Raw genomic sequence first — 12,913 nt, forward strand, 5'->3', positions numbered from 1 at the left:
GAGATTTAGGTTGAATGCTTCTTATCCCTAAGACTAAAATCCATTAGCCAGAGATTAGTTTGATTAGGTCAATGTTGGTCACAAATGTCTGTTCACAGTCAAGTAAAGAAAAATAATTCTTTAACTTTCTGAATATCACTTCATATTTTTTGAGATTAAAAATATGTATCAGCAGCAAGTAGAGCTTATGACCTTCCCTAGGGAAAAAAATATAAGGATGTGTTTGTTGTGGAGAGTAATACCACAATTTCTGCATCTTTTCTAACATCATTTTCTTAAAATAGGAGTTCAGGCGTCACTTGGGAATCTTACCTATATACTTTTAAAATAGAGGGAGGGAAAAAGAAACACTACTACAAAGACATGTTCTGTTATGCAGTGACCACGGCTTGTACCAACACCAAAAGAGTTTATCTAATACCAGCTGCAGAAACAGTGGTTGAAGAGTTCCAGAGAAGACAAAGAAAACAGACTGTTAAAAGAGAGAGGCACAGATGGTGGCAGAGAAATGTCCAATGGTTGCATACGGTAAGAAGAGAAAGGAGTTTCAAATATCTACCACAAAGGTTTAAGACATCATCTACAAAAAGGGAAATTAGGGCATGTCTAAGTAGCAGCAACCTTCTATTGAGTGGTTTCCATATAGTAATAAGCTCTTAACTGTGTCACTCATTTAATGAGGTGGACAGTATATTATAGATGAGGAAACCAAGTATATAGCCTGCTTTAGGCTTTTCCAATGTCACATGCTAGCAAATGGTAAAGCTAGGATTTGACACAATATTTGCATGAATTGACTTCAAAATCATAGCTAGGGCTGATTCTCTAAAACAAAAGACCCAATCAATTAGCTCCTTCTGATATAGTACAATAACCAGATGTCATTGTTAATACTTAATTTGACAAAATATAACATTTGGCTGTAGAAAATTTTGGTTTTGTTATTCTCTTGCTTCAAAGCTTCCAATGATTCATAGGGCCTACAAGATCGAAGTCACTTAGTAACTGTACTTAGCAATCCTTTTCCTCTTTTATCTGACCCCACAATACTTATTTCTCTGGTACGATGTCTATATTTAAAACCAAACTCTCTTCTCTAGCTAGACTGATATTCTACTGACCCCTAAACCTAACTCATCATTGATCATGCAATCCTTTCTGCCAAATGTCTGCCTCACTCTCCCGACTTTTCACTTCCCTCTCCATTCAAATGAATCCTCAAGTTTCATCCTCTTCGTGAGATTTCTTTATACCATTTCAGTCTCTGTTGACTTCTCCTTTCTTCTGTGTTCCTGAAGTCTTCACTATGTATTTTTCTGGCTCCTTTGATTTGAATAAATCAAATCTATTTCAAGGAATTTTTTAAAATCTAAGTTCTCATCATGGCTTATAAAGGTCTTGAAAAAAATAAGGACTATAACTTACATCAACCTTTTTTTTTTGCTACACTGTGTGACATGTGGCCTCTCAGTTCCCTAATCAGGAACTGAACCTGTGCCTCCTGCAGTGGAAGCAATAAAAGCTTCAATCATGGATTGCCAGAGAAGCCCCGTCAGCAACTTCTGAACACCATCGAGCACCAGAGCAGGATGCTGTGAGTAGGGAACCACGTAATTTAAGCAACTACTGAAGGAATGAAGTCAGTTGGGATATTCTAAGGCTAGACATTGAAATTCTTTAAGGGTAAGTCAAAGGGAAGTAGAGTCTGAGCATAAAATTGCCATTTAAAGACTCCTTTCTGGGAAAAACAACACAAAAAAAACATCAAGTGAGCTAACAGTAAGTAGGACACAAAGAGCTCCAGGCCTCGCTCTCCTGCTCTGGGCCTGTTTCTCCCATCTCAACTCAAGGGCAGAGGCCCTCATTCTTGAAGGTAGGAATGTGAGTGCACGCCACTCCCTTATCCTAATAGGTGTTTCTTATGAATATCTGTTTCTCAATAAAAAGTTTAGCTATCATTATAAAAACAATAACAAAACTCCCACTAATTTCTATCATAAAAATAAAACAATAGTTCGCTAGGCAGTTTCTGAAAGTCTGGTTTTTTTTTTCTTTTAGTAAAATTATGAGGGAGCAGTAATTTGACACCAGAAAGAACAAATCTGAGAGGAATTCTGGGACTAGGAATAAATCCTGTACTAGGTCAAATTCTCATTTCCTCTACAGGAATGTTAGTTTAAAAATGCTCTAAAGTAATATATTTATACTACAAACTGAAATGAGAGTAAAGAAAAGTGTGAAAAAGTTAAGTCTTTTCTCCACCCACCAAAGCAATATTAACAATAAAGTTCTGTTTACTCCCTTCCCTAAACTATTAGCAATATCATTACAGTACCCTGGGGAATAAATCTGCATATAAGTCAAATTACCACCACCAAGACTTTCAAACTTGTCAGTGGCTCACTTATGTCAAATACTTAACAAAATACAACATTTGGTTGGTGACAACCAAAGAACTAGTTAATTGTTCACCTAGGCTGTCTGGAGGCTAAATTTCACCTCCCTCAAATTCATCTCAATTCCAAATAACAAAAATATAAGAAGGAAAAATACATGTGTCTGGTACATTCCACTCTTTAAACTACTGGTAACTTATCCTGGGCAATCATTCAAGCTATTTTTAGTAAACCAGATGTGTTGAGCAACAACTAACTTAGGGATATTCTGAAACTGTGGACAATGAATTTATATAATCAATAATGGAAAAATTGTGGTTCAAAACCGACTGTGACAAAAAACAACTTTCTCACTGAAGGAATACAGTAATGATAAACAGAGCTGACACAGTTCAGACACCTTCATTAACAAAATATTCTAAGACTTTGCTCAAGTCTTTAATCAATCTTTAGTCTAAGAACGAAGAAAATACTTAGGTTTGCTCCACGCATTCCCTTCAACCAGCGAGTCACAGCCCAATAGTACCATATCAAATACTTAGTCAAGTGTTCAATGCCTGTATTTTGTGATAATAGAAAATAAAGTATTAGTAGTCTTATCTCTGAACTTTTAGCAGATTAGAATGACCAAGAACTTAAAATAGGATTATTCCTTCAGGTCTAGGATGATTCTACTTTATTCTAGGGAAAATACCTCACCTCATTACTACAATGAATTTTAATATATAAAGATAGACATAGGGAGTAATTAAAAGCAAGCACATTCTGCTTCAAATCTTGAATGGTTTTCACTAGTGCCCTTTGTATTATTATTCCTTTATTGCAGGTGTGTGCATGGCCAGAAGCCAAAATCCAGGACAAGATGATTTCAAAATCATGCTAAAAGTTCAATGTTCATATTTCATTATCAAACTGTTCTTTTATGTTTGATCAAAACTTCAAATTTTAGTGGAAAGTTTTGAAAACTTCTCTACTCATCCTCCAAAGGCAATCATACATAGAAATCATAGTAATTTAAAAAAAAAAACCCAAAACTATAAAAAGTATCTTTAAAAACAAATAATTTTTCCCTCCTCCTTCCCAGCCAGCTGAAAGACATAGTAGAATCTAAAGAGTTTCCTCCTACTTCCTCTCTTTTTCCCTTCCCCCTTTACTTCAAAGAAAGTTAACTGCAGCAGGCCTGATCAGGAAGTCTGAAAGGAGGAAGCAGAAACTCATTTCTGTGCAAAAGGAAGGAAAACACAGAATTAACAATACCATGGTACACTGCTTCAAAAATGTATTAACATGCCTTCATTATACTGTATATAAGACGTTGATTTCTCTCCTCATTCAGTATTCTTTCCAAAATATTGAAAACTATGATCAGTGATGGTTGCACCCTGATTAACCAACCACAAGTCACTTTAAAAAATGACCAAATCAACTAAGTTAATACATGCCATCTGATACTCAATACACTGAAATTATTCAGAGACACAAATGTAGGATTCAAACCAATAACCTAAAAGTGAGTCATCAGAAAAGACCTGTATTAATTTTGAGTCATCAGTTTTCTAATCATTATCTTACAATATATATTACTGTGATATATTAAATAGGGCTGTACAACTAAAAGCTAACTTATGGGAGCATTCTACTACAGAATAAAATGCTGAGATGAGAACTCAAGGAAAAAGATGGTGAACAGGAATTCCCACTATAAAACTATTTAAATAGATTCACAGTGAAGCATCATTTGGAATTTTTCAAACAAAACTTAAGCGTACTTACTCATCACCTAATACAGAAAAGCCATTTCCAAAGTTTTAACCTGCCCTACTTAAGAACTCTACAATGGATAATTAACACCCAGATTCAGAAGAAACTGCCTCTTGAAATTTAAATAAGTGAGAAAAAACAGGGAGACCATTTAAAAAACTTAATTTCCCCCTAACTCCCTTTGACTTACATAAGGTTACCCTAAGGTTAAGATATGTCAAGGCACTATTTACAAAATCTATGCCAGGAACAGCTGCCATGTTTAACATGCCAAGGAATTTAATGTACTGTTTGGACAACTGGTTAGAGAAAAGCATTCTGGGATAAAGTTACTCTAATTACATGAACTCTAAAAGTCTTTCCTTATGTGGACTATATATTTCATAAATTCATTTAAATAAATAACTTTGAAAACCTAGACTGAGCCATCTTCAGTCTCTGGAGTAAATTTTCATTGAAAATACTACAGTAGGTGCCTATAATGTACATACTGGAGTAAGTATTTTTATATTTTAAACCTGTTTTAAAAACATGAAATACAGAAATTAAAATGCTACAATAAGCTTTACTGTATATCATTTATTCCTTCAAAAACACTTAAACACTAAAATTGAGGTATGCTGGATCCTAAATCAAGTGCTTTTAGTGTAATTCCTTAAAACTAAAATTCACATAATTTATGAAACACAAACAGTTACAATGTCAAGTGAATAATATCACCTTTGGAAGATATTATATCCTTCTAGGCCAGAGAGCAACTCACCTATACTAGCAAAAGGAAGATACGTAGCTAACAAAGATAATTATACAAATCACCAAATCAAACAAGACTTTAGCTCTCAAGCTTTTATTTCTAATAAAAATAATAAAATTGTCAGAATCTAAAACAGTTTTAAAATGTGTACAAAAAACCCTGTGTAATATGTTAGTACATTCTTTTAATCATTACAATTTTAATAAACATGTTGTAGAGTTTTAGGCCACCTGGCAAGAGTTTATTTTTAAAAGTAATTTCTACATAATGATTTCAGTTCTCTAAATCAAACCCAAGCTGTAACTTCTATAGTGCTAATCAGAAACCACAGAATTAAAACACTAAGTTGGAAGGTTCCTTTGATTTCACCTAGTCTAATTCCCACTAAAAGACTGTTAGAAATGAGACAAATTATAGTAAGACTATAAGCAAGCAAAATGGCAATCACAACTATAACCAAAACAAAATAAAACCCGAGGGAAAAGCTCTAACACCTCCAATATTAAACTATAACTTGTTATAAATTTTTAGCTGTAAATACCATAATCACAGTACAAAAATGAGGCCATTTAATGAACTATGAAAAATAATGTGTAAAGACAAAAGCACATCCATGCAGACTTCAAAGAAAAAAATAACATTTAACTAAGGGAATTATCATCTACTTTTGGGAGATCTAATAAAAGAAGAACCTAACTAATTCCCTAAGTATTATAACCTCACATACAACCAACCACTGCTCATTAACTCAAGCTCTTGTTCTTTCCATGGAAACAATGCCTCTACATTTTACTTTTGAAATCAGTAACTATTCTGAAATGAAACAGGAATATGGACTTCCAGCTTCATTTTAAAAATCAAGTCAAACTAGTCCAGTTATACTTTCTTTCAATGTACTTACTATGTTATCTTAAACATTTAAGGAAAAGAAACCTATAAAATACTGATATAATTCAATCTAAAATTCAAATATACAAAGAAAACAAACTGCTGTGCATTTTAACCTTTACCTTTAAAAAATTAACTGATAAAACATAACTAGAGATTTTAAAAACATTTAGCTTCCTACTTTTGATATGAGTTTCTTTACATGATTTAAATCTAAAAACCAGCCAGAAAACATTTTTCCAATTAAGTTTTGTATTTAAATTGCAACAACTGGGAATTAAAATCTAGAAACTGCACAATTCAACTTATGACAATCTAAAAGGAAAATTACCACTTAAAAAGAAAATGAACTACTATTATGCTAAACTGATATGCATGTATATAGTAAATACTAATCTCATTTAATTACATGAATTGACCCAAATCTTAACCTTTAGAGCTGGAGACAAAGATAATTTATACTAATATCTAACCAGTTATTATCTAACAATGAACATCATTTGAATGGCAGGGACTTTTATTTTGCTCACTTGTGCATGCACAGCCACAGGATGCTGCCTGGCTCATAAGTAAGTTCTCCGTGTGTACTGACTGGATAAATCAATCATTTACCCTATAATCAAACTTTATCAAATGCATTAAGTTTCTTATATACCTTGATGTTAGCTAGAAAGCTAGACTTAAATATTCAAAAGAATATCTGAATATCAACGAACCTTAATGAAGAGGTAATTTTTTAAAGTGACCTGAAATTTCTTACCTGGTAGGGCTGAAAGGCACTATCTTCAGTTAAAAAATCCAGTTGTTTATCTACAAGGAATTCTACTGCAGTGATTGAACTGGGTACACTTTTTTCAACCAGGGGTTTGAAAGTCTGGAAGAGAAAAAAAAATTCTAATGGTTATTTTCTGGGTTTTATCCTCAAAATGTGAAGGGGTATATATAAACACAACGTATTAAAGTCATTATTATAATGATTTTAGGCTACCAATTAATATCAGTTTTCATAATCTAAAGTGATGCTTTTATCTGGAGTATTTTCTATTATTAAAAAGAAATTAAGTAGATTTTAAGAAATCATTTGAAAAAAATCTCAGTCTATTAATACATCCCAGTTGTTGAAAAGGATATAATCAAATATACATATGTATAAAAATTCCTAATCTAAAGAAAGAGAAATTGTTCCCAAAAAAGCAAACTGGATAGGAGAGGTTATTATCCCGACTTTTAAAATATTGTTAAGTATTATTCTGTATAAAACAGAGTAGTTATGATTTACATGTGTAGTTTATTTACATGTGTAGCTCACTCACATCAAGGATTTTAAATGATCAGGATGCATCTGGTCTTTTAACTCCACCCATGTACTACTTACCCCCGCCCCTGCCCCAAGCACAAATAAAAATCCAGCTGCTTCAGTAACAGCAGTACTGGGGGAAGGGCGCAGGAAAAGAACAGGGAGGTAAAAATTATTACACAGAACTCACAATCACCTTCCAGTAAACTCTCTCCAGATTTTCACTATTATAAAACAAAACAAAACAAAACAAGGGGGCGTGCGGTGGTAGAGGGATGAACTGAGCAAATCCATAGTCATTTGAAGACAACTTTTACATAAATGAATTTACTCGTATTTTGGGTAGGAGGTGGGAGTGAAGGAGGCAAGAGAGGAAAAGGAAGGAAGGAAATAAAGGCACTAGGTATGCACTTTTTATGACTATCCTAATTATTTTCAAAGTAGAAGCAATTTGAATAAAAGCCAAGGATATTATATCCATGATAGTGTTTTAAAACTTACAAATGAAAACAATATTCTACTGTTTTAAAAACATAGTGACTTTACTATTAAAGAATCTAAGTTTGGAAAATGAAATAAAAAAGCAACTCAGTTTCTGAAGTACTTGTATCACAAAGGGAAATCTTCTAGCTACAAGCAACTTGTGCGACCGTTTGGATGTAAACCAAAGATTTCTGCAGACAGTAGAAATCTCCAGGAGATACAAAGCCATTGTAATTCCCTCTTATTTATGTCTTCAAAAAATCTAACATCTTGCTAATCACAACTAAACACTCAGCTGAAAAACCTTTCAAGATTTTTAATTCAGAATGGCTCTTAAACAGTTAACTTCTCTATTTAAGAAATTATCTTTAAAGCTTTCATCAGGAGTCTGTGTTTTGAAAAAGCTGAAGACACAAGAGAATAAATAAGCATTTTAAACATGCCTTATTCCTATACTATTTACTTCATGAACTAATAAATGTATTTGTTCATAAATGAACATAAAAAAATTATCTTACATTTCCAATTTACTTTCAGTATTTATGATTAGAAAACCTAATCACAGTAATATCTTCCTTCCCATGTTCTAGGGCTAACCTTTTATGTATCAAAAGTATTTTTTTGTGTGTGGGAAGTTACATTTTTCAAAACAGGTATTTCCCTATTATTTAGCTATCTCCTGCTTCTGTGGCCATCTGACACTTTCCATTTACCATAACTAAATTCTTCACGAGAAATATGTAATATTCTCAAATTAAATCTGTTTAATTTTTAGCAAAAAAATTAGAAAACACTGGCAGCTTCTCAAGAGAACTTTAAATCCCTGAACTTCATCAAATGCTCTTATTTTTTTCTAAACAGTACCAAATCAGGTCAACTTGGGAAGGTTAAAAAAAGGCCCACAAAAGGTACTACCTAAATGCCTATTGTACCGATTCAATTAAGGAGGACTGGGAAAAAAAGTCAACTTCTCCACTCCGAGTGCCTCTTTCTTACGCAAATAATACAGGTGGTTTGCATTTCCTATGAGACCTAGTCATTTTATAATATGAAAAACATTCCTGTGAAGAGAACCTCTCAGAACTCTGCTTTTTAAGGTAAGTCAGAGATCTAAGGGTAAATTTCAATAGGCCAATTTATCATAATTTAAATTACTGAGAAAAAAAATTTAGTTTCCAGGCTAAAATAAAAAAAAAATTCTCATTTTAGGGTATCGAACTGAAAGCCACTGGTAGAATCTTAGCTATCAGAAATGTTAAAAGGCTAGTTTATAATGGCCTGTTTCTGATGCATGAGTATTTATAATAACCATGTACAAATGGAAGTCAAAAGTACACCATGCTTCTTAAATAGCATATAGGACAAGGACTTGCAAATTTTAAAACGTGCAATTACTCTTAAACTACAAATATGTTCCCAAGTGCCGATAAATACTTTTATAGTACTTGTTAAAGAAATGTTTCAATATGTATTAAACAAGCAACCCTAAAAATGTGCGACTGTTCCTACTTTACTGAAAAATTAAAGACTAACAACATATAAAACTGAGTTAAAATACATGCTAATTCCCTAAAGTGGCAAATCAATGATGTAACCATTAATAATTTTTGTATCCAAGTGAAAAACATCCACTTTAAAGACATTAGCTTAAAAATAGAAACAAATATTTAAATAAAAGTGAATGAATCCTACAGATTTTGGATGAATCTGTAGTATTTCACGGGTCTAGGTGCACTGGAATGCAAAGAAACTAGAACTCATGCATAGCTAAGTAATTCAAGACTCTAAAGATATACCATTCTATGAGGAACTTCCACAGCCTAAGGGGAAGCTACAAGCTACCATCAGATGAAAGTCACAGTAGAATGTGACCCTAATCACAAAATGACTTCATTCTAATGCTGAAAAAAGTCTTTGAAAATCCAAATTAAAACTGCCAACTAAACAAAACACTTTTTCAATTTCGTTAATGGACTGAGAGTTTAAGGTCCTTTGTCTTTGTTAACTGCACTTTAAAAATAGTATAAAGTCAAATAAATACTTAGTAGAGAGCCTGCATTTCTACTAGGGCCTACCACGCTATAGGAAGAATGCTTAGAACAACTGTATCCTGTTTGGGGCTCCATGCTGCACCACATTCCATTCACATGAGGAAGAGGCGAACAGATGAGCCCTCCTCGAAAAACATTTTTAAAATAAATCAGCTACAGTTCTCAAACATAACTCAGCTGCTCAAACAAACCATGTTAAAGCTCACCATTTAACATCTGACTGGAAATTCACAAGGTTTATGTCTACAGTCCAAGTTTCTAACAATCTCCAGTTAACATTTAATAATTTCTTTTCCAAGTGAAAAAAATTAGGCTCATAAACTACAAAAATCTGATATAAATCTCAAAATACTAAAGCAGAAAACAATCTAAGATACATTTTTAGAAGTCAAGGTTTAGTCTTAAAAAAAAAAAAAAAAAAGATTGGAGTGACTCGAAAGAACAAAGTCCAAATTCCCACCCAAGCAGGTCTATTGAAAAACACGATACTGTTAGAAAACAAGTTGGGGGTGGGGACAAGCATACAGACAGAAAAAACCCTCACAAAACAAATACCCCTACTTCCCTTGAAACATTATATTCTAAAACCCTAACCCAAAACATTTCTGCTATAATACTTTAAACAACTGAGCTTGTTTTTTTTATCTTACAGTGTTAGGAAATTACTACCGACACAATAAATCTCTCTCTAAACAAATGAAATCATTAAAAATTCTAAAAAACTAAGACCACGAAAGCTGGACCTGAAAAAGACAGTGACCTTAATTCCTAAAATCGAGAAGCAAAACCAAATGTAAATTAAGACAAAAGAAAAAGGAAGCAGAAAAATACAAACCGTACTTTATTCTTGAGAATTTTAAAGTATCTTTAAATCTCTGATATCCACGACAAGGCTTTAAAGGTCAAGAAGTATAGCTGACATTTCCATTTTGTTCTTGAGCAGTATTTTTTTTTTTTTAAATCTAGCCTCAATAATTCTTAAGTCTTCAAAAATCACAGGCAAAGGGCTCTCAAACCAAGCATTTCTGAGCTCACTTGCAGCGTCGTCATTGTATAGTAAGAAAAGCCAAGACCACAGAACGAAGCAGAGGCTGTAACCTAACAAGTCTCCGACGAGCAAATGACGATCTTCTGTCTGCTCTGGCTCAGTCCTGGCAGTGACGAGGATTACAACTCGCTCTTTGTCATCAGCACTGTGGTGTTAACGACCAAGAAATCCTGCAGCTGAAGCTCTGCTGCATCCTCCGATCTGGGTCAGGATAATTTCTCCCGAGGTCGCTTACATAACCAGTAAGATACTCCAGATAGAGAGAACAGCCATCCATCAGCTAGAGAAAGCCTTTTCCCACTGTACTCTGTCTGTGTGGAAACACACTGCAGTAGCTTCCAACAGCGCAGACACCCAAATGAGAACGACTACTTGGCTTAGGGCACACTGAGAGAAGGGAAGAGGCGGTGCTCTGTAAACTGTAACTAATCCTCCGTCACAGGTGCTGATGGAGTCACTTCCAGCACGAGTCACATTACTGGTGATTACTCATTTGGCTGCGCCATAGAGACTGGCTCATAATTTTAACAACAGACAAAGACAGACTAGTGGCGAGACTGAGAGCTCAAGTTTACTGTCTCCTTCAGAAGGCAAATGCAAAGTTTCTGCCTTACAGATTCACCAAGGTGAGAAAGTGCAAAAAACAAGACGTAAATATCTCTCAGCTGGGCAAAAGTAAAAGGTAGCTTTAAACCTATGAAGAATACTTTCTAGTGTGTTTTCAAGTAAAGAATTTACTTTTACTCATTTTTCATTGGAAATACACTGATATTTTAAAAAACACCGGGCGGGGGAAACAGTTTAAAACATTTCTGGGGTAATAATCTAAGTGAAATCAAATGACATAACCAACAACCACACCAACAACTTTACTCAAAAGAAAAACTAACTGGTAATATTTATTTTGGCAGATTAAAAAATATTCCTGAAACATTTTTATTATTTTTAAGAATAATTTAAATAGTTCATAGTTATAAAAACCTTTAATAGCTACAGATGGCTATTCAGCACCTGACACGTGATTAGTCTGAACTGAGATCTGTGCTGTATGTATAATAAACACACTGAATATGAAGAAAGAATGTCAGATATCTCCCAGTACAAGAAAACATTCACCTATTTTTAATGATGTGTGTGAATGGCCTTTTATTTTAAATTTGTCCCAATGTTAGGTATTGCAATTTCAATAAATCTAAAAATTTACACTGATTTTAATACCACACAACCAATTTATCAAATCGTCTTAAGAGAAAAACTTCCAATTCCCAGCCAGTGCCCTGTCCCTTTAAATCTATTCCAGATGTATCAGCTTCATTTCATAAAAAACATTACGTTAACTACTAGAAAAAAAAGCTATTTTAAATTTAGTCTATTATGCATTGTACTTATGAAAATCTCAATCCTTTTTTGTTTTAAAGATGAAAGAGAGGAATAGTGATTATTCTAAAAATATTAGTAAAACTCAGTTTTAGAACAGTGATAGAAATGAAATGTAACTTTAGAACAAAGTACTTTTTAATAATGAGTCAAGTGAATATTAAATCACATATAGAATACCAGTATTTCATTTCATAATTACTGAAGATGTGATCATAAAACATGTATGGAATTAAAAGAATTCAGTGTAATATAAGTTTACAAAAAAAACAACTGGAATAATATGGCAGCCTTATTCTGAGCCCAAAACAAACAGCAAATATTTGATTCAGGTTATTACATTATATTATAAACTATCAAATTTTAAAACAGGGCATACTACTTTTCTACAGTTTACTGTATATTAGAGAATGAGTTAAATATTTCACAAGATGCATTTTATAATCTCGCATAAATTTCAGATTTGACTATGTTGTTATTAAAAAAATGTTTGTTCCTCAAGTACTATGTGCCCTACAAAATCAAGTAGCCTTAAGAACTATACTTAACAACTGCCACAGTATTTATATATTGCTAGTGATACACAATTTAATAATTTTATAAAATTAAAATAACATCAGTACCGAAAAACCACTCATTTTTATTTCATACATCACGGTTACATTAAAGCTAGATACTTTTCCATTACCATAAATACTACATTTTTGTTGTTTAGTTGCTAAGTCCTGTCTGACTCTTTGTGACATAGTCGATTCTTAATGGAAATAAATAAAGGTTACAAGTGCAACTAGCTGAAAACCTTAAGTATCTTCCTAATGTTTAAATTGGGCTTGATAAATATTTTTATAGGGCTTCGTT

General features: G+C 33.2%; 1 protein-coding gene across 4 annotated transcripts in view; it reads right to left on the reverse strand.

Moving 5' to 3' along the window:
- Positions 1-12,913, reverse strand: part of JMJD1C (jumonji domain containing 1C) — a 321,244-nt gene that overhangs the window by 80,311 nt on the left and 228,020 nt on the right. For all 4 annotated transcript variants that reach the window (XM_027962302.3, XM_042241158.2, XM_060406499.1 and 1 more), the window contains exon 3: positions 6,560-6,673. Coding sequence is in view for 3 of the 4 variants with exons in the window: in XM_042241158.2 (XP_042097092.1) it covers positions 6,560-6,673 (114 nt within the window). In the remaining variant the exon portion in view is untranslated. The remainder of the gene's footprint in view (positions 1-6,559; positions 6,674-12,913) is intronic.

Source organism: Ovis aries, chromosome 25 (genome assembly GCF_016772045.2).
Source record: "Ovis aries strain OAR_USU_Benz2616 breed Rambouillet chromosome 25, ARS-UI_Ramb_v3.0, whole genome shotgun sequence".
Taxonomy (NCBI): Eukaryota; Metazoa; Chordata; class Mammalia; order Artiodactyla; family Bovidae; genus Ovis; species Ovis aries.